The sequence below is a fragment of the Pan paniscus genome, chromosome 13, assembly GCF_029289425.2.
Source record: "Pan paniscus chromosome 13, NHGRI_mPanPan1-v2.0_pri, whole genome shotgun sequence".
Lineage (NCBI taxonomy): Eukaryota > Metazoa > Chordata > Mammalia > Primates > Hominidae > Pan > Pan paniscus.
This window is the reverse complement of record NC_073262.2, coordinates 81,761,431-81,789,346: the sequence shown is the minus strand read 5'-3', so window position 1 is coordinate 81,789,346 and position 27,916 is coordinate 81,761,431. Positions and strand designations below refer to the sequence as shown.

The 27,916-nt window shown below is 36.9% G+C and overlaps 1 protein-coding gene and 1 non-coding gene across 4 annotated transcripts in view; both read left to right on the top strand.

The window, feature by feature from the left end:
* The window catches only part of SESTD1 (SEC14 and spectrin domain containing 1), a 162,290-nt gene that overhangs the window by 122,777 nt on the left and 11,597 nt on the right, over positions 1-27,916 (top strand). For all 3 annotated transcript variants that reach the window (XM_034954591.4, XM_055108824.2, XM_034954592.3), the window contains 7 exons: positions 9,642-9,764; positions 17,476-17,670; positions 18,205-18,319; positions 20,108-20,267; positions 24,419-24,500; positions 25,238-25,360; positions 26,772-26,963. In XM_034954591.4, coding sequence (XP_034810482.1) covers positions 9,642-9,764; positions 17,476-17,670; positions 18,205-18,319; positions 20,108-20,267; positions 24,419-24,500; positions 25,238-25,360; positions 26,772-26,963 — 990 coding nt within the window. The remainder of the gene's footprint in view (positions 1-9,641; positions 9,765-17,475; positions 17,671-18,204; positions 18,320-20,107; positions 20,268-24,418; positions 24,501-25,237; positions 25,361-26,771; positions 26,964-27,916) is intronic.
* LOC112439203 (small nucleolar RNA U13) lies at positions 16,398-16,499 on the top strand. Its single transcript, XR_003027500.1, has one exon. It is a non-coding gene; the product is annotated as a small nucleolar RNA U13 (small nucleolar RNA).

Below are 27,916 nucleotides of genomic sequence, written 5' to 3'. Positions count from 1 at the left end.
GACTTCTCAAATTAGAGCATCAAGATGTCATGGGAAAAAAAGATTTGAAAGGAAGGAAGGAAGGAGTTGGATCATGGAAGATGTTGAATTTCAGGCAAAAGGATTTAGAATTTATTCCATGATAACCACATATAAACTGGAGATTTCTGAGCATACGTTAATTGTATGTGGCTTTTCCCATGGACTTCATTCATAACTTAAAGGGTTTGTTTTAAATTCAGGTAAGTTTTAGCCCATTAGCTTGAGATTATCTTAGAAAACCACTAAGATAGAGTAGCAGAGCAGTACAAAAATCATATTCTGAACCCAAATAATCTGAATCTACCCTCTTCTACCACTTCCAAGCTGCTTGACCTTGTAAAAGGAAGGTCCTTATGTCATAGTCTCCTCTTCAGTAAGCAAAGGATAACAACAGTAACCGCAACAACAGTAATACCTACTTAATAGGACTGTTACAAGAATTAAAGAAGGTAATTTTTATAAAATATTTAGTGTCTGGCACATAATGAGTCTTCTATTAATAACATCTATTAGTTCATCCATTCAAAAAAAACAAATGTCTGCAATAGTATGACATTGTCCTAGGCTCAGCAATGTGATGATGAGTAAAAATAGGGTTCTTGCTTCATGGGAGATAATTACATGATGACACAAACAGCTGTGAAATTGCAGCTATGCCAGGTGCCAACAAGGAAAGTGATGGCAGTAGGATTAGGATGAGTAAGAAGATATTAGAGACGAATCATATTTCTGACTTGTAAGACTTGGTGTCTTAGTTTGCAAGATAATGGTGTTGCCCACCTAGGGAACATTGGGCAAGATTTGGATATTACTGTGGATGCAAAATAGTGTGGAGAATCATGAGTTTGGTTTCAGACTTGTTAAGTTTGAGGTGACTGTGACTTCTAAGAGAATATGTAGAAGGGTAGTCCACAACAGGTCCAGACTTCGAAGTCTGGGCTGGGGTATATTTGTTTGTCATCTGTGCGTGAATGGTAATTAAAAGCATTGATGTGATTGAAAATTGTCCGAAGAGAAAGTTGAGAGAGGTAAGAAGAGTGCTTTAAACTGAACTTTGAGAAACTCTGACATTTCATGGCAAGGTAGAGGAGCATACACCTGAAAAGAAGGCAGTGAAGGACTGGCCAGAGATGAGAAAGTGTGAAGAGTTCTTTGTCATGGAAACCAAGGGAAGAAAGCATTTCAGGGAAGGAGTTACAACCCTGTCAAACGCTGTTGTAAGGTTGAATAAAAGGACTTAAAATGTCTGTTAGAAAGCACAAGATTGAGGTCACTGGTGACCACAGGGCATGGAGTGGCAAGGCCAAGAGCAACAGTAGAGTGAATTCAGGAATGAAAGGGAGGTGTGGTGAAGGAAGCAATGAGTATAGACAAGTCGTTGATAACTGTCTCTGAAGGAAAGATGAGAAATAGAGTAATGGCTATAAGTGGTGGAAGAGGGGTTGTATTGCTTTGCGAGGGCTGCCGTAGCAAACAGACTAAGTGATTTAACAACAGAAATTTATTTTCTTGCAGTTCTGAGATCAGGATGTCAGCAGGATTGGTTCCTTTGAGGGCCATGAGGGAATGCTGTGTTCCAGCCTCTCTCCTTGACTTGATGATGGCCATCTTCTGCCTGTCTTCACATTGTCTTCTCTCTGTATGTGTCTGTGTCCAGATTTTCCTCTCCTTATAAGGATACCAGTCATATATTTAGATTGGGCCCACCCTAAAGACCTTATTTTAGGTTAATTACCTCTTTAAAGACTGTCTCCTAATAAATATTGTTAGAATCTGAGGTACTGTGGGTCAGTACTTCAACAGATGTATTTTTGAGGGGAGGGACACAATTCAGCCTATAGGAGGGGTAAGGATAGTTGTTCTTTCTTTTCATGATATGAAAAACTTTAAAGATTGCTTGAAAGTGTTGAGGGGGAGAGGTTGAATACACAAGAGAGAAGGAATAATTAATACTATCGAGTTCCCAACAAGGTGGACGTAAACGGAATCAAAGCACAATAGAAGGGATTCGCTTTAGAATGTAAGAGCGAGAGCTCCTTCTGTGTCGCAGGAAGGATGGCTAGGATTACCATAGGACCATGAGGTTCCTATGACCTCTGGCCAGTAACAGACCAGTTACACAGACAGCAGGAATACAGCAAAGTTAATTATTGCAGGGCACCGAGCAAAGAAATGGGAGGAGACCCTCAAATCCATCTCTTCGAGGAGTTCTGAGCTGGAGTTTTTAAGGGGATCATGTAGGGTAAGGGGCTGGAAAATTGGGGTTGTTGATTGGTTGAGGCAAGGGAGATGAAGTCAGCAGGATGTGGAAACTGCATCATTGGTGAGTCGGTGTCTTGTGGGGCCCCTCAGACCAGCTGAGTCAGTGGGGTCCTTCAAACCAACTGGCACAGTAGTTTTGTCAGTATGCAGGACCTGAAGGAATGTCTCAAAGTGAAAACTTAACGATTCATAATGTTTAGGTTGTTATCTATACAACAGTTAAGGGGAACTATAATCTTGAAACAGGGTCCATGATTCTAGGTCAATAGGCACCAAACAACTATGAGGAAGCAGGTGAAACTGATCTGACCTAACAATTAATGTTCAACATGCTGCAAGCTTGGTATATTTTCATTTCTCCCCCTTCTTTCTTCCCTGATTAATTTTATAAAGTTTATAGGGGCGGTTTTAAATGAGTCCAGAGGTGCTCTGTGTGTAAATCAGGCATCAGGAAGTTTGAAGGAGTCACTGTGTGATGTGTCTTTTTTTTGTAAAGAGGAAAAGGCCATCTGCTTGATGGTACAAATTGCAGGGGTGATGGTTAAAGAGGATCAGTGGTTTGAATAGAGTGGAGGTGATTAAAAATTTTCTTTGTGGGGAATTGAAGAGTGAAATTATCACTGTCAACCTAAATAACAGTGAGGGGCTCTTTAAAAGGAAGAGATTATTTGTTTTAGAGAATAGAACATTACAATGGGAATATGCATGTCATAGTAAGCTGTGTGCATATTCAGAGAGGTAAAGGAAGACAAACATTTTTAAAGGAAAAAAATGAGGATTACGTAATTGTTTTGAAATAATTGTCTTTGGTTCTAAAGATCAATAACAAGGGCGATGAGCATCTGATATTGGACAGGCAATTGCTGGACAGATGTCCTTGTGGAAGGATTTTTTTTTTTTTTTTTTTTTTTTTTGAGACAGGGTTTCAGTCTATTACCCAGGCTGGAGTGCAGAGACCTGATCATGGCTCATTGCAGCCTTGACCTCCCAGGCTCAGGTGACCCTCCCACCTCAGCCTCCTGAGTAGCTGGGACTACAGACACATGCCACCATGCCCAGCTGTTTTTTTGGCGTGTATTTTATGTAGAAATGGGGTTTCACCATGCCTCCCAGGCTGCAGAAGTATTTTTTGTGTGAAGTTGCAATGCCTTTGTGTATAGTTTTGATTTTTGCAGTCCTTTGTGATAGTTTTTGTTAGCAGGCATACAAGCCTGAGAACCTCTCACCATGGCTTTCTCTGGCACTATTTGTCAGGGTTCTTTATTTTTCCCCCAATATTAGTGACTCCATTTTGATTCGGACAACTTTCACATCACAAAAATGTAGCTGTATTTTGGGGTAGTGTTGATCTTGAATGTATTGCAGAACCTTTCTGGCTTTTTATGTAACCCTATCTGACAATTCATGGCTGGCTGTTGAGGTTCAGGCACCAAAAACATGGGTGACAGGATTTATCCAGCATTTTTACTTTGCTAAATGGGTTAAGTGATTATGACAGAAAGACAGAGGGGCAAAGGCGTTAATGTATTGGCAAACACATTTTTAAATGACGGACCAGCTCAACTGGGTAAGGAAGAAACTGGAGAAAGGAGATGACGATTATTATATTTATAATGATGGTGATGATGGTAACGAGATTACTGTTAAAAACTGGTAAACTTCATATTCAGTTTTCTTTATCAGGATAACAAGTGAATTTGTTTGAACAATAATATTCAGCATATAATGTTTTCTGTACTCTGTTTTTCACAGGTCACATTTTAAGGAAATATCTGTATCCCTTGCGAAAATGATTACTATATGATAATATATATTGAACTATATGGTAACATTGATCATATGTTGGTCACACAGAGCACAAATCATACTATTTTCAGTCTTACAAATTTGATGAAAATGTGAAAATTTTTTTGCTTGTTTAAAGATAATTATAAACTATCTGTTAAATCAGTGAAAATTGAATTGTTTCAAACTTCTTTTGTTTTTACCGACTCATCACTGAAAACAATGCAAGAGGAATCAATTGCTTTGATGGATAAATTATATAAGTAATAACCATGATATTTATCCGTGATTCCCCACAGTTCAAATTGGTAGCACAAGACTTCATGTGGTATGCAGAGATTCTCCATACTGCTGCTGCTGTTACAGTTAAAAATTAGATTTCACATGCTTCTGGGTAGCAGACAGTGCCACTTCACTGAAATGTGCTATCATTATGCTCATTATTTATTGTGGCAGTAATTACTGCCAGCACTGCAAATGTTATTTCTAGAATCATCCATGTGCTTTTCTTCCCCTGTAGAGAGGAATCATAGATGCCAAATAGAATACACTGCATTGCATAAGCATACAGCTGGAGGCTGTATTCTCAGTTCCCCATACTCTTTCTCCAGGTTAGATGGTTGACATTTGCTTGACATGCCCTTCTGCCTGGTTTGACTTTGCATACTTCTACATGTTCTGTCATGCAGTTTTTAAAAATGAGCCTAGCCATGCAAGAAGCATGGATAGTCACAAGCATTTTTGGCCAGTGTAAATATTTTTCATGGTGGATTCTAAAAGCATGGCTCCAAGGTTATACTTTGCATGTAAATGTAACCATTTGAAGGGTCACATTGATACGGATTGGGGATAGAACTGTTTTTCCAGTAAGTTAATATTCAGATTGATTGAGCAAGATGTCCTGGTTGAAATTAAGTTATAACCTAGTTTGGCAAACTGCCATTATTAATGCATTTAAATAGACTTGTTTACTGGGGCATCAACCTCAATTTGCATCATTTTTATTAGAAATAGACATATTTACTGTGTCTACATTACTGATGTTGTATACTAAGGGAAATTACTTTCAGCCTATATTAAGGCCATATATATATACATATATATGTCCATTACTATGTAACTGGTTTTTTGAGGCAAAGAGATATCTTTGCTTTATTTAAGATTTATTTTTCAATTTACGGCATTTTAAAAGTTCCATGTTAATGAATTGTTTATCCCCAGCTATCACGATTTATATTAACCTGCTTCTTTTGTTTCTAGATTATTCTAAAATCAAAGTCTAAATGTTTAATGATGTCTTAAGTTTCTAAAAACTATACATTGTTAGTGAAATTTTTAATATGCATTTGTTCCACTTTTATTTTTAGAACTTAGATATTTCTAGTAAAATAATTACATTATTTAAAATACTTAAAAGTCATTTTATCACTATGTTTCTATATCTGTATTTGTAACACATAGTGATAAATGAGAAGCAATTGATTCCCAAAAAAGACATGGAAAATTGTTCTAAAATGTTTACCTATGTTTCCTTAAAACTCGTTCTTTTTATTTCTATTTCTTAAAGTGTCGGATACAGTAGTTCAGGGACTTTCTCAAGAAACTCAGGGTTGTTATTGTAAAATGCAGATGTGAAATAAACTCCATAAAGAGTTAGTGGACAGAGGGAACTAGGCTACAGAAAAAGTAAGAAAAGCATAGAGGCTAACAATTATTAGTATCATTAATGTGCTGTCTTACATATAATGAGTGACATAATCCTGACAACAGCCCTGTACTGTAGGTATCATTAACATCATTTAAAAGATGAGAAACCAAAGTCTTTCAACTAGAAGAAGCAGAGCCGGAATTCAGACCCACCAGTAGTGGCAGAATGAGAATTCAGAATTCAGAATCATGGCTAGGGCTTTCTTTATATCACACTGCTTACCTGTCTCTTTCGTGAAAAAATGATACTTTCCCCAAGCTAGCAGAGAGAAACAGAATCCTAGTACCCTAGCCCTCCAAAGATAACTCATACAAAAGAGTAAAGCAGAAAAAGTGGATGTGTTGAGGAAAAAACCATTGCACTCTAAAGAGCATCTGATAATACAGTTTTGAAGATGAACTTAGCGCTGTGAAAACAGTGTTTAGCCAATAGAAAGTTATAGCACTTAGGCTGTTCCACTGAGTCAACAATAATACTTTGACTTTTTTGTTTTTGAGTTTTGCTCTCTAGATTTTTGGGTTTTGTTTTTCTTGAGACAGGGTCTCACTCTGTCACCCAGACTGGAGTGCAGTGGTGCAGTCTCAGCTTACTGCAACCTCCGCCTCCCAGGCTCAAACGATTCTCCAATCTCAGCCTCCTGAGCAGCTGGGACTATAGATGTGCATACCACGCCTGGCTAATTTTTGTATTTTTAGTAGAGACAGGGTCTCACTATGTTGCTCAGGCTGGTCTTGAACTCCTGAGCTCAAGCCATCTGCCCACCTCAGCCTCCCAAAGTGCTGGGATTACAGGTATGAGCCACTGTGCCTAGCCTTCTCTCTAGTATTAAGCCTTATAAAGAGAAGGGACAAGTTTATATATTAATTCTTTAAGACTCTAGAACATAAATGAACAAAGAACATGAAGAGATAAATCACAAAATATCACATACCTTGAATAAGCAAACATTTGCAATGTATTCAATCACTAATCTTTAAAAAATATGGAAAGATTTCTGTTTTTTCAATTGGCAGAAGTATTTTAAAAACAATAGTCAGTTTGGGCCGGGGGGCGGTGGCTCACACCTGTAATCCCAGCACTTTGGGAGGCCGAGGCAGGTGGATCACGAGGTCAGGAGTTTGAGACCAGCCTGGCCAAGATGGTGAAACCCCATCTCTACTAAAAATAGAAAAATTAGCCAGGTGTGGTGGCGGGCGCCTGTAATCCCAGCTACTCAGGAGGCTGAGACAGGAGAATCGCTTGAACCTGGGAGGCAGAGGTTGCAGTGAGCCGTGATCGTGCCACTGCACTCTAGCCTGGACAACAGAGCAAGACTCCGTCTCCAAAACAAACAAAAAACAACAACAAAAAAACCAATAGTTTGTATATGTTTTAGAGGTTATTGTAGATCAAACTATCATTAATTGGTGGATGTTTCAGATAGAAACGAGTTTTAGAGAGCAATTTTATAAAGTATATTAACAGTCAATAGTTTGTATACCTTGTAGAGGTTATTTACAGTTCAAACTGTCATTAATTGGGTATTTCAGATAGAAACAAGAGCTTTAGAGAGCAATTTTGTAAAGTATATTAACAAGCATTAGTATTACATCATCATTGGACCCAAGAAGATCTCTATTGGAAAACCGTTCCAATCTCTATTGGAAACCTTTTCTGGGAAAATAAAACAGAGAAAAAAAAACGTTATATATAACTGCTCTATATGTGTTAGTCATAGAATTACTTAGAATTGATGGAAATTGGAAACATCCTATGTTCCCGACAATAGAGAATTGAAGTATTGATAGCAGGTACAATAGTTATTTGAGGCAGTACGTTACTTAGCTCTTAATAAGAGTGGGTTGATTGGTTGCTTGGTTGGACAGATGGAAGAGATGGAGGCAGGCAGGCAACAGGATTGGCCTTCTGAAAAAAGGATTTGCAAAGTCATTGAAAATTAGGTTATAATAACAATAGCCAAGTGGAAAAATCATTAAAGTATTATAGTTTAATGCTAAGTGAAAAACGGGATGAAAACTACTTGTTATCTATGAGAATTGGCTATAACACTGAAATCTGGAGTAGCATATGAAAACCCTTATGCAGGTGAAAAATTAATGGAAGGAAATAGAATATGGTTGTCCCTTGGTATTTGTGGTGGATTGGTTCAAGGACGCCCTGCATACTGTGGATACCAAGATCAAAGATGTTCAAGTCTCATATAAAATGGCATAATATTTGCATATAACCTATGGATACCCTTATATACATTAAATCATCTCTAGATTACTGATAATATCTACTACAATGCAGATGCTATGAAAATAGCTGTTATAGTGTACTGGCTTATTATTTGTATCTTTAAATTGTTGTATTGTTATTTTTTTGTGCTTGATTTTTTTTCCCAAATATATTCAATCTGTGATTGGTTGAATTCAGGCATGAAAATCTGTGGATATCCAAACAGGGCTGAGCGCATATGTGATTTTTCTTTATGATGTGGTATTTTTATATAATTATAAAAAGATCCATGAACTTTTAGATTTAGAAATATATTTTTTTAACCTGGTAAAAGCAGAAATGTATATCTGCACTGCTCTTTTATAAATTTCTACGTTAAGCCTACCCACTGGGTCTATAATATTATGCTGCAGAGATATCCCCATTCACTTCTTGGGAGCTATCCTGAGTTTAGATTTAGGATATAACCATACATCTATTCTTAAATTCCTTTTTCTAATTTGGCAAAAGGTAAAGCTTGGTAATACCATTTTTTCCACTAAAATTACTCCACAATGTGTTTGTAGTTTCAGAGTGTATATGATTGTGGGTAGAGTGTCAGCACAATCCTCTCCTTCTGCATGAGAACTTGATCTTTGCTTAACCCTTTAGCTCTGTTCCCCTGAAGACCTGATTAAAAATTGGAATGTCAACTATGTTACTAGGCAATATTGCTTATAGTAAACATTATTCCAGATCTGGACTGGGAGAATTATTAATATATGATGGAAGGCATAACTTGGGGTGGGGATCCTTGAGTTTAGTGACTCATAATGGGCATAGTCCTGTGGGGTATCATGTTTTGATGCCAGAGTGTCTCCCATATCTGCCCCATACTGATCTCATCTCCTTATACCTGCTTGAGGGACTCAGCTGAAGAACTCCTGATGCTGTCATCCTGGCAAACTATAGTTCCCACCCTATATCCTTACTAGCAGACTGGTGCCAGTGGAGCCTTTTGTGGGTCTGAATGTTGGTTGATCCTAAGAAGAGTCCAAGAGGGTATTTATTACATTAGCATAATTCTAATTAGTTTTTAATTTTATTTTTGAAGTGATAAAGTGGTATATTAACTTTATAGTAGTTAATTCAGTCAGTTTTTTCAATGCTTGGGAAGAACATTAGACTATGAGTTAGAACATATGGCTGTTAGTCCAGTTTTTCAATAATGGATTATGTTATCTTGGGCAAGTCACTTAATCTGTTTGAAACTCAGTTTTCTTAAATGTTAGTTAAGAACTTTGACTGATATCATTTCTGATGTTTCTTCCAACTCTAAATCTTATGGTTCTCTGATTCTCTTTTCGTAAGTTAATTTTTAATCCCCTTTTATAGAAGCATTCCAGATTTCTTTTAGCCTGGAAGATAATCAGATAGCTGAAAGCTTGTGGTGCTACAGTGTACATTCTTCCACATTTAAGTTTTGAAAATGTTGTCACATTATAGCTGTGTAGTTCCAAAAGAAACATTTACTGCCTATGTGATAGAATGTAAATAATTTACATTAAAAATAATTGGGGAACTTTGGGAGGGGAAAAATAAGTTAGAATGAAAGTTTGAAAAGTTTCTGATTCTTTAAAAATGTTATCTCAACTTTTGTTTATAGGTGGTGAACTGGCTAGAAGGGCCTGGATCAGAACAACTAAGAGCCCAGTGGGGCATTGGAGACTCCATTAGGGCCTCCCAGGCCCTACAGCAGAAACACGAAGAGATTGAGAGCCAGCACAGTGTGAGAGGCTTTTTCCTCTGCAAGTTACAATGATATTATGAACGTGGGTAATTAGTAGCATATGTGGTACTGAGTGATAAGTTGCTGCAAACTTTGGTATGGGGCATGAAGTACAGTTTGTTAAGTGCCTAGAGGTCATAAAGTACATTTTGATTACTTAGTACATGTTAATTAGAAGGTTATTCTTGGTTTTGTCTCTAATGCAGTTTAATTATATTTTTATAGAAGCACAATTTGCATGAAATTTTAAAAGCTACAGTGACAGAAAAAAGAGTGATAATACAAAAATAGAGCTTTCATCTGTAGTCTCTGTGACAGAAACTTCTGTTTTCAAGTCCCCCTCACCCCCACTTTATTGGGAGTATATAGTACAATTAAATGCCTGAGAGTGATAACAGAATTGCTGCATTAAACACAACTGATGGAGAGTAAGTCCAGAGGGTGCAGAATATCTTTCCATTCTCTGAGCATTTAGGGGTCCCTTTTGTATTTGTGAAAGGGGTAATCAGACAAATCACAGGTATAAAATTGGGAAATAAATAGATTCTTAAGCAGATTATAGATAATAATTGTTAAAGATAATTTAAAATTTAACGACTTGTTATGTGAAAGAAGCTGGTGTTCGTTAAGCTCCTGCTCTGTTATAGTTAATTCTTCATTACTGAGAAAGAGATCATCCAGTTTGTGGACGGGGTAGCTCACCCCCCTCTCCCTAAGGTCATATTACTTTGGTAATTTAAAATAGATTAAATACAAAATTGGAAAAATAAAATTTGAATCCATTAATTCCCTTCTCCTTAGGTTGTCTTTAAAAAGTTGGTCAAAATGTTAAACTCTGGACCCAGATGAGCATTAAGTACCATCGGAACATTAATTTCTGCAACGTTTCTTCTTTCCTCTAATTATGTTGGATAGTATTAGGAAATGTCCATTTTTAACTAAACAAGATTAAAGAATAAGTAATATGGTTTGCTTGGGAATAAATTTGAATGAATAAATCTCATCTTTACTAGAATTTAACAATATCTGATTCTTATTTTTCTTCTAAATGTATTCCATTTTGCTTAGTTTCCTCATATTGCTTTCTTTGTAATATTCTGTAAATCAGGTATAGCGATTACTGGTATTGGCAGAAAATCTACTACTGTACCCTAAAGCAGTTGTAATCTAGCTGAAGGAATAATAAGAGATATTACAAGATTTGGAATTGTCTAAAGGCACTACATATATATTCCTTGCAATTTTTCTAATTAGTACTTGTAAAAAACTTGAAAATGAAATCTCATAATTGAAAATCGATTTATTTTATGCATTTCACAGGTTCCAACATAATGGTTCTTCCTTTTATACTAAAATAATCATATTACAAACCCTGTTCCTGAGGATATAATCTTTTAATTCTCTTGGTACTTTTAAAATAATGTTTTGATTTTTTTTAACATGGATTGTGATTTGTTTGAACCTGGTAGACTGTTCTAGAACATGTTACTATAGGTAGAGTCTACAATTTGTTCCTCTCTTTAGTTCCTAAAAAACTGTATTTACTCTAGAACATTCTAGACTTCACCTAAGGGGATTTAGTTATGAAAGTATTCCAAAAGTTCTTTTTAGGAAGGACACATGGCACATGAGGATTCTAAAGACAGGATTTATCTATATTTTATTATTATTTTTAAATGCCAAGATAAATAATTACAGTTAGAAATTGGATTGTATACATACTGTACTGTACTCTAAGTTTACAAAAAGACTTCAAAAGCAAATTTCATATTGTGTATAGTATGGATGAAATTGCAGATGATGTACATAGAAATTGCTATGTTCAGATGTTGGTTTTGTATTTTTAATATATTTATAAGGTTTTCAAAATCAGCTTAAAGAAACATCGCTTAAGGGTGGCCCTTCCCATGTGCTTAAGCTTACTTATAATGTGGAACCAATATATAAAACTTTTGAATTGCAAAATACCTTATAGATTATTCTAATATCTTCAACTTACTTTATAGATGAAAAAACTGGGAAGCTACATTTTTTGATCAATGAATAGTTGGACTATTGTTAAGACACAGATCTCTTGATACCTGGGGGGATCCTTTCTCTAGCTGTCTCTTAGAGAAAGCTACTAAATTTTACAGATATGGTTAAGCTACAGTAGTTTTTCATTCTTGTACTTTTAATACTTAGGAATGTACATATACATTGACATCTGCATTTATAGACATGACCTAAAGAAAAGAAACATTGATGGCTATCAGAGATTTTATTTCCTTAAATCATGTGTGATATTTGGGTTTTGTTTCAGAATTGGGAGGTAGGAACAGATTGAATGGATGGGAGTGTATGTGAAACAGAATTACCCATGAATTGATCATTATTGAAGCTGGATAGGAAGGAGTTCATTACACTATTCTTCCCACTTTTGACATATTTTTAAAAAGCCAGTTGTGCTGTTATAGCCAATAGGTGGCACTGCGTTGTCACCCTGAGAATAGGTTGGTTGATGCTGGATGAATATTTTAGCTTATGATGTTTAAGATATTCTAATATTTTATTAAAAGCTTTCTTTTCTCTCTGTAACTAAGAGTTAACAGATTAAAGCATTATTGGAATTGTTCAAGTCTTGTGAAAGTATGACTAATTTCTGGCATTGACAGCTGTTAACGGTAGAATTTGAGAAAACTTTTAACATACAATCTTGCATTACCAGCTCAATGTCATATATTAAATTTTATGTCATATATTAAATTTTAGAGTCCATATAAAAGCATAATGCAGAAATAAAGCTAAAAACCCCAAATTTGTTAGGATATTAAGTTTTAATACATAGAAAAATGAAATTTCTGCCAACCTGTAGTTCTAGTTCAAGGATTGGTAATTAGAAGTTAACTTGGTTTTTTAATAGAACACAACAAAAAAAATAAGGTACATGAAAATGGTTATAGTAACTGACAATAAATTTAAAAGCAGTTTAGTTCAAAAATCTAATTTTATGTTTTGGGTTGAAGGAAGTGTGTGGTAGGAAAAGCGTGTGTGATAGGAACATCGAGGAGCATAAATATCTGAAACTACTTCAGAATTTTGTCACTATCCCACCATCTCATAGTGCTGAGTTCTGGTCTACAAAGAAACCACTTTCTCTGGTGCATTATGCAGAACAGGTCTACCTGGCGAATCAAGACTCATTTCTCCTAATGTGTATAATCACCTTTTTAACCCGAGTTGGCATTGTTTCCTTCTGCCTACATATGGATTCACATTTCATGGTATAAAGTATAAATATCCATCATTTCACCAAGTATGCGTCACTGCCAACATGATTGCATTGTCAATCCTGACTGCTTGTGTCCTAAATGTGAACCTTCAAGCCCTTTTCTTACCATCTCAATCCAAATCCCATATATTGGTTTTTTTAATTTTGCTATAAAATAATCATTTTCTACACAGTTAAATATACATAAGAGACAGACCGGAGAATGGCTGTAAGTGAACAAAATACACCTAAGGTTCTAGGCAGTCTACATTCTACTGGGTTTTTTTTTTCTTTTCTTTTCTTTTTTTGAGACAGTGTCTAGCTCTCTCGCCAGCCTGGAGTGCAGTGGTGCTATCTCAGCTCACTGCAACCTCTGCCTCCCAGGTTCAAGCGATTCTCCTGCCTCAGCCTCCAGAGTAGCTGGGATTACAGGCATGCGCCACCACACCCAGCTAATTTTTGTATTTTTAGTAGAGACGGGGCTTCACCCTGTTGGCCAGGATAGTCTCCATCTCCTGACCTCATGATCTGCCCATCTTGACCTCCCAAAGTGCTGGGATTACAGGCATGAGCCACTGTGCCCGGCCGTACATTCCCGTTTTTTAGGAAGAAACATTTGGATGACTTTTTTTAAATACATGCAAATGTATCAGCCAGAAATAAAGAGACTATTTCTTTATGGCAACCTCAATCAGTAATATCAATGTCTCTAATTTCAGGTGTTAATTTCTTGAGACATACTAGTCCTCACAATGTATTTACATCCCTGGTCAGGTTGCTGGAGCCTATATTTTACAAATTCAAACCAGGAAATAATTAGCTCCACAGTGGTGATTCCTAAACCTTAACAGGCATAAGAGTCATCAGAGATGCTTGTTGAAATATATATTCCAGGGCCAACTCCAGATACTGATTTAGTAAGTCAGGAGTGAAGCTTAGACATTTTTAATAAACACCCCAAGTGGTCTAATGCTGGTAGCTCTGAAAAGTGCTATTCTAGGACTCTAATCCTTCACTGCTTTTCTCAGAATCGTTGCTATTACTTCTTCAAAGAGTTAAGCCTATTTATTTAGAGCATTTAATGATATGTAAGTACTATGAATAAGGTATTGAAATCCTTTTATATTTTAGAGCATGACAGTGATAATTTTCTGAGGTAATATTTTCTACTTTAAAATAGTCTCTGTTAACCATTATAAACTATGTAGTTTAAAAATATTCTATGCTTGTTATTGAGTTAAATCCAAACAATAACTGATAAACAAGGTAAGACAGATATTATCATCACCATTGGATATAGGAGGATTTCTCATCCTCAGCCGACTCTTGAGACTTTGGGCCAGATAAATGTCTGTCGTAAGGGCTGTCCTGCACATGGTAGGGTATTTTGTAGCATCACTGGCGTCTACTTACTGCATGCAGTGGCATCCCCGTTCCTCAGTTGTGATAACCCAAAATGTTTCCAGACACTGCCACATGTTCCCTGAGTGACAAAATCACTCTCTGTTACCTACTTAATGTAATGTCAGTAAATCTACAGTGATTAATGTTTTATACCTTCAATCAATGAATGTTAATTGAGCACATACTATGTGTCATGTGTTGTTCTAGGCTTTTGCCATATAATACTGTCTTACTATATGGAATTTACATTCAAGTTGGGGAGCGGAAAGCAATATAGGTATAGATTTTAGGAAAGGCCTCTCTGAGGAGATGACATTTAATCAGAAACCTTGAAATGATGTCGAGAAGTAATCCAAACAAAGGGCAATTCAGATAGAGGACACAGCAGTAGAAACACCCCAGCACAGGAAGATGATTGAGGAACAGCAAGAATGTTGGTGTGGCTGGAGTACAGGGAGCAAAGGAGAGTCACAGAAAATAAAGTTTTAGAGGAAGTCAGGGGCCAAAACATGTAATGTCTTTTAGCCCATGAAAAGAAACTTGAAATTTATTTTAAATGTTATGTGAAGTTATTTGAAACTTTTGGACAGATAATTAATTTATGTTTTAAGCAAATCACCGGCTATTGTGTGGAAAATAGGGAACAGAGACTAGCAATGAAAATGGAAGGCGGGAGGCTGATAGATGGAGGCATTAGAAGTAATGAGAATTGATAGAAGTTGATGAGGTTGAGCCAGCAAGACTTGCTGATGAAAGAATCAGGCTTTTGGCCTTAGCAGCTACTAAGGCAGGGAGGACTGCGAGAGGAACAGGTTGGGAGGATAGTGAATCAGTGTCTTTGGTGGCAGGTTAGATTTTAGATATCTAGTAGTCATCCAGATGAAGGTGGTTAGTGGGCAGTTGGGTATCAGTATCTGGGGTTCATGGGAGGGGTCAATGTTGATGATTAATTTGGTAATTCTTAGCCTATAGATGTATTTAGAGCCTATATTAACTTGGTAGTTCTTAGCCTATAGATATATTTAAAGCCTATATTAATTTGGTAATTCTTAGCCTATAGATCTATTTAAAGGCATGGGACTAGGTGAAGTCATCCAAACCCAATGAGAAGAAAAGAGAGCCTCTGGAAAACTGAGCCTTGGGTCAACCTAAACTTTAAGTGCAAAAAGAGGGAGGAGAGCCAGCAAAGAAGGCTAAAAGGAGCTGTTGTGTCTCAGAAAACAAGAGAAAAGGCCATTTCAAGGAGGAGGAAGTGCTTACTTGTGCCAAATGCAGCTGTTCGTTGAGAGGTTCAATAAAATAAAGACTGAGAATTGACCATTGGATTTGTGGCAAGATGGAATTTTTTGGTAAATTTGACAATTGGTTTCAGAAGGGTGGGAAAACAAAATCCGGATTGGAATGGATTAAAAAAAGAATGAAAAATGAGAAAAGAGTAAATACAGAGAACTCCTTTAAGAAAATGTTTTTTTTTTTAAACTGAGGTTTAATTTCAGCGTAGTAAAATGCACATATCTTAAATGTGTCTTTTATTGTTTAATATATTACAGCTTATTTATATGCTGGTGGAAATAATCCAGTTGAGACAGAAGAACTGATGGGAGACAGAGAAGATAACTGTGAGAGCAAAGCTTTGTGTAGGCAACAGAGATAGGCTGTAATGCACAAGTGGAGTGGTTGGCCTTAGAAGAAGAGACAGGCTGCTGATTATTACAGCTCTGAGGGCAGAGCATAGGGCTGTAGAAGAACGGAGGGTTGGGGATTTGTTGGTGGGAAGATGAAAGAGTTTTCCGATTACTTCCCAGTGAATTAAGATCTTTGGCTGAGAATGAAGAAGTGAAAAGGGAATTGGAGACTGATAGTGAAAAAAACATAAATGATCATGAGAATGAGAAAGTGAATTTACTAGAGAAACATAAAAGGATTGGCAAAGACTCATTTGAGATTATTTAGTCATAACTTTAAAAAGAGATCTGTCAATCCTTTTGTAGTTTATAAGCATGATGATGGGTGCTCACACTCATCTGAGATGTGTCTCCCTCTAAGCCTTGTAACAACATCAGCACGTTACCCTTCTGATGTGAGGGAAAAGAGAGAGAGCGCTATCCACCTAGTTGTTTTTAGTCTACCCATGTTCGGCTACTCTGGTACAGGCACACATTAGGCAGAGAAAACAGATCTCAGGTTTCAACAGGTCATTCTGATGGAAGGAAAGAAAGCCAGGCAGGGGCATGGGTTATATGCTGGGAGGTGGTTATAGCCTTTGATCAAGGATGGAAGTGAGGACAGAGGTTCTCATGTGCTGGATGGTAGAGAGGTCAATAGATTGGTGGATTCCATGGGATTGTAGGTGTGAGCCTACAAACAGAGGTGAATGGGAGAGTCAATAGGTGGTCAGAAAATGGGTTTCATGAAACAGATTTTTGGAGCTACATAGTAGTATATGATGACACATTTTTATGGCCAGTGGAAGAGGTAGCTGAGTTGAGGTGAGGACAAGTTAGTTGGAGGTGAGGGAGGGAGTCAAGGAACTGGAGGTTCAGGATGGTGGTGGGTCCCTATGTAGTGGAAGTCACTAAGAAGGCTGATGCTGAGAGGAAGGCAGTGTGACCTTTGCTAAACCCTTCTGTGGATGAGGTGATACAACACAGAAAGCTGAAAAGATGTAATCTAACAGCATGCACTTCAAAGGGGATACGGTTTTTTGAAAGAAGAGGGAAAATAAATGGTCTGCAAGTAGTGAGGAACGAGGCACCCAAACCCACCTTCAGGCTTGCAGTATGTCAGACATGGAAACAGTAATCAGTTGAGAAGGCTGCAGGGGTGACTGAGGGCGGACAGGTTTCACTTAGAGCAAGGAAGAGAAGAGAACATTTAGAGGTCAGGGATTCAGTTCCAGGGATCACAGAATTAGGAACTTTCCACCCTCAATTTTAATAATTTTGCCTTAGAAAAAAAAATCATGTATTACTTAGTTTATCTGGAGAAATTGTAAAATGTAATCTCTTCCAGGAACTAATTTGAGCCTTAGTTTACTTTGTAACATCTTGATTACAGGAATGGTTTGCAGTGTATGTGGAACTTAATCAGCAAATTGCAGCACTCTTGAATGCTGGCGATGAGGAAGATCTTGTGGAACTAAAGTCACTGCAGCAACAACTTAGTGATGTTTGTTATCGACAGGCCAGTCAGCTGGAATTTAGGCAAAATCTCTTACAAGCAGCTCTTGAATTTCATGGTGTTGCCCAAGATGTAAGTGTCTACTCTGATTCTTTTCTTTTCTTCAAATTATCTGAACACTTATCTACATGTAATTTTTTTCAGGTTTGCATGCCTCCTAAATTATTTTTCTGAACCAATAAAATGAATTACTGGTGGGGGTAATGAGATACAATTCTTTGATTTTTTTAAAAAACAAGTATTTTTTAAGTCATTCTGCATGCAATTCAACCTTTTATTGTCTAACTAGAGTGTTCCAATCTAGTAGAATATTTTATTTTGACTCCTTCTCAATGTTTATGCTTTATAACTTAGAGGGAAATGGAAGTCTCAATACTTTTTTGCATTCTGCTGACCTGAATGTACTTCTTTGTCTTCCTGGTGCATGCATCTGTGTGTTCTATCTTCCAGATAATGCATATTCTAATGATTCGTCCTTGTCTTGTAACAGTGTAGTCTTTTCAAGTGTAATTGTGATAACCTCATTAGATATAAACCTCATTAATCATTAAACACTTTAGATGCTGATTACATCAGGGTTATCTCTTTGGTGTCCCTCTGCTTTAGTTGTCTCAGCAGTTGGATGGCTTATTAGGGATGTTGTGCGTAGATGTAGCACCAGCTGATGGAGCATCGATTCAGCAAACTTTAAAACTGCTTGAAGAGAAGCTGAAAAGTGTTGGTAAGCAGATTTTAAAAATGCTGAAACATAAGGTTTTTTTTTTTTAAATATCATTACCATGGTTAGACAATTAAGTCAACTTACACTGAACTAATTAGTATTATTTTCAGGAAACAGAAAAATAGTATAAAAAGGTTTTATTCCCTTGAGGGGTTATAATTTATGCTGAAAATTTTATTTTTCATCGTTAGTCACTCCTCCCTTCACTGGGCCTTTACCCTTGCCTGTTTACCCAGCTATATCTACAGGTGCTGTGTCTTGCATATACTATGAACAATTATTTGTAGTGCATGCATGAACTGTAATTAGCTGTGAAATGTTCTGTGGTAAACCCTGTATGCCCAAAATTGTGTTTCATGCAATGATTTTTGTTGTTGCTTTATCCTAACCTTGTGAAAAAATAGTTGGTTTGGTTTTTTGGTTCTTGTCTCACCAAACTGGGAATATTGTCAGATTACCCATTCTCCAAGGAGTGGGGTACATTTACATTAAGGGGTCCAGTTACATTAAGCTGATGTAGGCTTGATGTCATTTGATATCAAGGCCTTTAGAATTTTTCTACAGCAGGAAGCACAGTGAACTTTCCTAAAAGGTCAGGATGTGACAATGGGAAGGTGGGGAGTCGTATCAAGGGGGGACAAAAGGGGAAATGGCAATGGAAGAGAGGAAACAGGAACTTAAGGCAGAGAACTAGTAAAAAGTGGTTGCACATGACTAAACCAAATTAATTATTGAAAACTGCCTTAGGGAATTGGTTTGAAAAATCACACTTGTACTGACATTTTACTTGCTTACAGCCTTTGTTATTTTATTTTTTTGAGATGGAGTCTTGCTGTGTTGCCCAGGCTGGAGTGCAGTGGTGGTGCCATCTTGGCTCACTGCAACCTCTGCCTCCCCGATTCAAGTGATTCTCCTGCCTCAGCTTCCTAAGTAGCTGGGATTACAGGCACCTGCCACCACGCCCGGCTAATTTTTGTATTGGTAGTTATAGTAGACATGGGGTTTTGCCATGTTGGCCAGGCTGGTCTCGAGCTCCTGACCTCGGGTGATCTGCCCACCTCAGCCTCCCAAAGTGCTGGGATTACAGGCATGAGCCAGCGCACCTGGCCAGCCTCTGTTATTTTAACAGATGGTATGCATAATACATATTTAGTGTTTAATATGACAAATGAATTTTCTTTTAAAATATTAGTTTTCTTGAGCCACAGTCTTTGTTTAAAAAAAAAAAAGTTCCTTTACACATGTAATTTGGAGAATTGTAAATATACCCTAATTGTTGCTTCCTATGGTATAGAAGCTAGACTGTACCTTTAGTCACAATGTTCAACATCCTTTGACATTGATGACACATTGCTGGAGTGTCTTAAAATTTTGCAAGGCTTATGCGCTTTTTTAAACAACATGTTTGCCTTGTTCTCCTATAAGTTGGACAGCATAAAAGCAGGAAGAAAAAACAGAAAATTGTTTTCTATTAGAAATAGGAATTTTCATATTTTTCTTCTGCTTTCATTTTTTAAAGGTAATTATTGTCTATGGAAACCCATGTTTTCAAAATTCCCTTTAGGGAGAATTTGGCATGAGAGAGAGCTCCAATTCGAGTTACATTTAAAGGGTTTTATTGCTTGAAATGTTCATAGGATGGAGTCTTGGGATTCCATCCCAAGATGGTTTACTGTACAAAGCTCCTATACTTGGGATCCAGGTACAATATCTGATGAGACGATTTGTTTGAGGGAGGGAAAGCGCCTTAGTTGTGTAAGAGATTAAATCTAGTAACTTTTGTTTTAGATGTGGGATTGCAAGGTTTGCGTGAAAAAGGTCAAGGTCTCCTGGATCAGATCTCCAATCAGGCATCCTGGGCCTATGGAAAGGATGTAACCATTGAAAATAAAGAAAATGTGGACCACATACAAGGAGTGATGGAAGATATGCAGCTTAGAAAACAAAGGCAAAGTTTGACCGTTAATTACTTTTTACTAAAATAATAACAATATTAGTTAAAATGAAGTTATATAACATTTTATATACAGACAAAACGTTCTTAACTGTTATATAGAAGACATATAGTAGGTTTTTGGTGAATGTGATAATTACTGTATATAATTTTACTAACAAATAGTAATAATTTATTCAATTATTAGGTACCATTTTCCTTTTTATTGGGTTGTAAAAATTTCAATTATACTCAACTATTTCAAATTCCATATCCCCAGTGTAGTCTATGACTCTTCTGCTTTAAAAAAAACTTATTGAAGAATAATTTTGCTTTTTAAATTTCATTTAGTTTAGAGTTGCCATTAAACTTGTCATCTACATTGATCTGTTTCTTCATCTAAACTTACAGAATGTCACACATTCATTGTTCTCCTATTTGCTGTAGGAGGATTAAACAGTGGACTAGTGATGTTTAGTTTCATTTTCTATAAAACTAGGAATTCAAAAGATTCTTTGAAAACTCAGTTTGCAATAGCAACTACAAAGTATTGCAAAGTAAAGGATTAAAATTATGCAATATACACAATCTAGCATGGTTATATGAAATTTTGCACACTTAAAAATTTTATGATCATCAACAAAACTTCACAGAAAGCTTCCTTCTGCATCACAGAGAAAACAGTCATGAGGCAGAAATTTCTTCGCTCATATCTGCAAACTTACTGTTATTCTGTCACCACAGAGGATGATAGAGCTCTCCATTTATATCAAAAAATATCAAAGCTGAGCTTCCATTTAGGCTCTGATGCTGATCACCCTCCTGACTCCTAACTCCATCAAATCCCATTCTCTACTCTGGTTCCTGCCCTCACTTAAATGCTTAAATTTCTCCTATTTTAAAAATAATAATCACACATATGGGTATGTCTTCCTCTTCAACTCTTTGTCTTTTAGCATTAGAACTCTTCCTCACAGCTAAGTCATTTGGATAGGTTTACGGTACATTCATACTACTTCCCCCACTACCTCCAATTTATTTTCAACTCTTTTCAGTCTGACTTCTACCCTCACTATTTCATTCAGTGTTGCTCTTACCAGCATTACCAACGTAATAAATGCTGTATCTTACTTAAAGTTCGGAGAATACTTTTAGTCCTGACTTGCTTAACTGTGATTAGCGTTAGGCACAACTGACTTTTCTTCGATTTCATCTTTCTTGAAAACACATTAATGATCCTACTCTGTTTCTTCTTGGTTTTTGTCACTGATTTCTTGGCCACTAGCTAAAGTTACTGCCTCCAGGGTTTGTTCTGAGGCCAGATTCCCTTCTTTATATATTCTCCCTGGACATTCTCACTACTTGAATTACTTTCTTTAGTAGATCATGGTTTAGTAGTTACAGCTCTCCCATGCTGTAGACCCATAATTCCAATTGCCTACTTAGTGTCGCCTGCGGGATGCCCCATGTACTGCTGAAATCTAGTGTATTAGTCCATTCTTGCATTGCTATAAAAAACTACCTGAGACTGGGTAATTTTTCTTTTCTTTTTTTTTTGAAACAGAGTCTCGCTCTGTCACTAGGCTGGAGTGCAGTGGTATGATCAAGGCTCACTGCAACATCCACCTCCTGGGTTCAAGCGATTCTTCTGCCTCAGCCTTCCGAGTAGCTGGGACTATAGGCGCGTGCCACTGCACCCGGCTAATTTTTGTATTTTTAGTAGAGACGGTGTTTCACCATGTCAGCCAGGCTGGTTTCAAACTCCTGACCTCGTGATCCGCCCACTTTGGCCTCCCAAGGTGCTGGGATCACAGGCGTGAGCCACCGCGCCCGGCCGAGACTGGGTAATTTTTAAAGAAAAGAGGCTTAATGGGCTCACAGTCCCACAGGCTGTACCGGAAGTATGGCTGGGGAAACCTCAGGAAACTTCCACTCATGATGGAAGGTGAAGGGGAAACAGACACATCTTACTTGGATGGAGAAAGAGGAAAAGAGTGAAGGGGGAGGTGCGGCACACTTTTAAACAACCAGATCTCATGAGAACTCACTTACTGACATGAAAACAGCAAGGGGGATATGTGCCCCCATGATCCAGTCATCTCCCACCAGGCCCCTCGTATTTATTAGTCCATTCTCACGCTGCTGTAAGGATATACCTAAGACAGGATAATTTATAAAGGAAAGAAGTTTAATTGACTCACAGCTTTGCAGGGCTGGAGAGGCCTCAGGAAACAGAATCGTGGTGGAAGGGGAGGCATCTAATCACATCCCACCAGGCTCCTCCTCCAATACTGGGATTACACTTTGATGTTAGATTTAAGTGGGGACACAAATCCAAAACCCAGATCCAAACCAGATCACCTAGTATGTCCAGACTGGAATCATTTTCCTCTAAAACTTGCCCTCCTTTTTTAATTTCCTGCCTAGGTTAAAGTTACCATCAGCTACCAAACTTGAGATTTATCCTAAAATCCTTCATCTTTCTCATCCCTTATAGCTTAATCAAATGTCCAGGTTCTGCTGTCTCTGAATCTCAAACATTTATGGTCAAGATCTTAAACTCTTATCTGCCTCTGGCCTGGCTACTCTCCAGCTTTTCGTATATAAGTGTAATTTTCATAAAGTACAACAATTGTGTAAAACTTCCTTCAGTGACTTCCTGTTTGCTCAGATGGAGTTTGTCTTCTTGGAATAATGTAGGAGACCCTTCATAATCCAATTCTTGCGTAATTTTATCTTCTATAACATTCCCATAAAATCACACAGTTGTTTTTATCTCCCTGAAAGCATCATGCTGTTTCATGCATCCATGACTAAGAATACTTGTTTCCTTGTTTTCTGCTCAGTGAATTCCTACTTACTCTTCAAGACTCAGGGATACTTACTTTACTTTAGGAAGCCTTTTTGGACTTCTAAGGCAAGTTAGTCACTTGCTCCTCCCTACTGTTTTAAAACATTTTAAATAGCTTTATAATAGTACTTATTACATCTCTGCAAATGGGAGCATCTTGATAGTAGAGACCATATCTTATATTTTCCCCAGCACACGTTATCTAATTCCTGAATACAGTATATGTATGATACCATCTTCATCAAAGTGGCCTACATTGTTTTTTAGTTTCATATTTAAAAAATAATTATCACTTCCCTTCAGTCCATTGTAGAATTACTTTAACCAAGTTGAATTTTAATGTCATGTTATAGCTTTTATTCAGAGCATCTTTATTTTTTTTTTTAAAAAAGCCTTGTGATACCTACTTCTATATTGTTATTAAGCTTTCTTTAAGGACATCAAGTATAGTAGAGCGCAGTGTCTGGTAACATATTATCGGTATTTGAGACTGCAGTGGGAGTCCCCCATCCCACCTGCAGTACGCAGAATTTCATGGAAATGAAGGAAATGGACCAGAGTTGTTAGGTTAAGTTGCCTTAAAAATTTAAATGGTTATATTATCCAAAAAGACCACAATGAGATTAAAAAAATAATTTGAATTGTGTTTCTCTACACCCAGAGGTCAGTAGTTTTTTTGTTTTTTTAAGCCCACCATCTAGTTTTTAAGAATGTAGATGGAGGGTTTAAAAAAAAATCAGAATTAAATATTATTTTAGGTACTATAATATAATGAAAAGCGTTAATTTTTAAATGTTTCTTTAGCTGGGCATAGTGGTGCACACCTGTAGTCTTAGCTACTTGGGAGGCTGGGATGTGAAGATCATTTAAGCCCAGGAGTTTGAGGTTATAGTGAGCTATGATGGTACCACTGCACTCCAGCCTAGGTGCTTGAGTGAGACCTTGTCTCAAAAAAATATCATTCTGTATTTGAGAAACATTACACTTTTATCCTTGAAACTTGTTTGATGCTAAACAGCAATGGAGATTTTTTTGGGTTTTAGTGTACTATTGTCCTTACATTTTGCTTTAATATTTTGCAGAATCCATGCTACCCTTAAGAGGGTTTGTCATTGAGTATCATTTGGGTATTTTGATGTAACATTGATATAAATATCCCTAAAATTCTTACAAATCAATACAAAATACTTGCATTCTCCATTGTGTAGGACTAAGTATTTTAGTGTACTATAAAATACATGTACCAAATGATGATGTTACAATAGTAATCAATAAAACAGAAATGATTAGTTAAATTTATGTTTGGGTTCATTAGATGTGAAGACATGGTAGATGTGCGAAGGTTAAAGATGCTTCAGATGGTGCAGTTGTTTAAATGTGAAGAAGATGCTGCCCAGGTAAGGAGCAGTCAGCTACATTATGTAGTTAACTTTTCTTAGAAGATTGATTTCATCTAACTACAAACAAAAGTGTACTTTTCATGGTCCTAAAAAAGTAAATTCTTGAAGTCAGGTTCTAGTTTATCTTGTTGAAGAATACACTTTGGTATTCCCAGCTAGTTGATTGATCTCATTTAACTTAATTTTCTCAATGAAATCCTCTATAATCCTCTATTGAGCTAGAGATTGGGATTGTTTATTATTTATTATTGTTGATTAGGTTGTCAGTTACATCCAGGATAAAATCTGGTGGAGCACACTGCATTTTGCTCTCTTGCATCTGCAAGAGAAATTTCAATACCAGATAAACAATTTGATATATTTTGTCGTTATCATCAGAGAACATCATTTCAGTTAGATATAGATAAAATTTTTGATTTTATGTAGTAACACAAATCTGTAATGCAATCCTGATGGATCTACATACAGAAATACATGATCTTTTATTATGTGATATTAATTTTAAAAGAATGCTTTTCTTCAGTATGTCTTGCCTTCAGATTTAAAGAATTTTGAGGAGTAGGAGAGGTCATTAATTCATGTAGCTTATCATTGAATGAAATAAGCTTTTAAGACTTTAGGTTATAATTAACGGATTCATTAATCACATGATAGTAATCTCTGTATAAATGACATTTTGATACAATAAGTAAAGAGTTCTGAATCCAGCTTCATTGTTATGTCTTTTTGTTTAGGCAGTAGAATGGCTAAGTGAACTTCTGGATGCTCTGCTTAAGACTCACATCAGATTGGGCGATGATGCTCAAGAAACGAAAGTTTTGCTGGAAAAGCATAGAAAATTTGTTGATGTTGCACAGGTGCAAAACTGGTTATCTTCCTTTTCCACAAGCTCAGTGTTTGAATAGCTTTCTGCATGATTATAATGTAACTTTACCTTCCAAGTACAAGAAGGTTAGTTTTGTTATTCCAGAAGTGTCACAGAATTAAGAAAATGTCAGCTGGTGCATCAAAACTAGCCTGCATAAACTTGAGAGGGTTTACGTTTCCCTGAATACATGTTCTGCATGGTCCCTCTGATTTATGCTATATATTATGGCATTTTTAAGGCAATCCAACTGTTCATCCACAGAAGTTAATATGAAATGGATGTTAATATCAGTAAATAAGAAACCTCACTTTCTGCATCACACTAGTGTTAGCATAGTAATACAGAACTTTTTTGTGGTGAAAAGTATCTTTTTTTTTTTTTTTAAGACACAGTCTTCCTCTGTTGTCCAGGCTGGAGTGCAATGATGCAATCTCAGCTCACTGCAACCTCTGCCTCCCAGGTTCAGGCGATTCTCATGCCTCAGCCACCCGTGTAGCTGGGATTACAGGCACCGGCCACCACGCCTGGCTAGTTTTTGTCTTTTTAGTAGAGATGGGGTTTCACCATGTTGGCCAGGCTGGTCTTAAACTCCTGACCTCAAGCGATCCACCCGCCTCGGCCTCCCAAAGTGCTGGGATTACAGGCGTGAGCCACCGCGCCAAGCCAAAAAGTATCTTATTTTCCCTAATAATGAGTTCACGTTTTAACAGATGTAGTTTCCTGTATGGAATATAAAGTGCCTAATTTCACCTACTTTTGAAAGTAGTTTTGATTAATTCATAAGCAGACATTCTTTCTGGCCAGTGAAATTTAAGCAGACTGCGATGGGGGAAACAGAATAAAGTGGGGAAGCCTAACAGAAGGAGACTTTTTTCTAATTAAAAATTTTAAAACAATTTTTGTTTTTTTGAGACAAGGCCTTGCTCTGTCAATTAGGATATGATGTTTCAGCACAGTCATAGCTCACTGCCTCCTCAAACTCCTGGGCTCAAGTGATCCTCCTGCCTCAGCCTCCAAGGTAGCTAGGACTACAGGCAAGTGTGGCCAAACTCAACTAATTTTTTTCATTTTTTTAGAGACAGGATCTTGCTATGTTGGCCAGGCTGGTCTTGAACTCCTAGCTTCAAGCGATCCACCCACCTCAGCCTCCCAAAGTGCTGGGATTACAGGCATGAATCACTGTGCCTGGCCATGAAACTTATTATAAACTAACAAAAACATAGCTTCCCCTTTATTACTTATACACACAGATGATTTGTAGTAATAAGTGCCACTAGATTTATTCAGTATTGATTTCTAGTAGTGTCACTTAATTGTAACGACAATCTTCCTGCACACTTTCCCCATCCTTCTCTTAAGAATTCTTTTATTACAATTTTATGTTTCCTTTTCTTTTTTAGAGCACTTATGACTATGGCAGGCAGTTGCTACAGGCCACAGTTGTGTTATGCCAATCTTTGCGCTGCACTTCTCGGTCATCTGGGGATACACTTCCTCGACTGAACAGAGTATGGAAACAATTTACAATAGCATCTGAAGAGAGAGTACATAGATTGGAAATGGCTATTGCATTTCACTCAAATGCTGAAAAGGTTTGCTTGTGTTTTTGAAATGTTATTCTCAGTGGTATTGATTATATGTGTTTAAAATATGTTAATTTTAGTAATGTAACTATATGACTAATCTATTTTTCAATATTTATATGAGTTCCGTTGTTACGGTTTGTTTGTTTAGATATAATACATTGCCTTAGAGAGTTCAAATTAAATTTCCTTAATCCTTACCAGTGCTGGAGAGCCATGATTGGAGAAATCTAGAACCACCTGGTAGTCTTCTTCTCTTTACGCTTCTCTCCTCACCAAGCCTGGTGTCCAGAATATGCCCTCTGTTCTTTAGAGTATCATGAGTTCAGTCTCTTTCGTTATGCCTGGAAGGGAAACTTTTTGCTTTGGCAACTGCTATTAATTGTCACACATTTTTTTAAAGGCACCTTGTGATTTTATAAAGTCGGGACATTAAAAAAATAAGAATAAGGACAAAAGTAAAATGCTTTTTTATATGTGTTCTTTAAAGATTCTAGAATTTATTATTCAATGAATTAAGGTCATTAATTTCAGAAACAAAAAATAAAATATGCAGGGTTATTTGGACACATTTTCAATAGAACTTTTTTCTTACTCTTCATAGTAAGAATTTATTGTACCCAAGCCTTACATATCCATTCTGAAAAGGAACTTTATTATGTAGTTAATTTTGTTTTGATCTCTTACAATAAAAGTTTATATGTAGGGAATGTTCGATACACTTTGAGATATTAGCAAACCTAACTTGATCCATGGAACAGATGTTGCAAGGAACCTCAGGAATTAAACAGTTTCTATCTGAGTTATGAAGTACATCTGTTGGGAAGGGTCCATAGTTAACTCATTCTCAGCTGGTCATTGAACTCCGTAGATCAGTGTTTGATTAACATGGGCCTAATGATGATAAGTGGAAGTATACAAAATAGTGTAACTTGTTTATCTACTGATTGTTTCAATGAGAA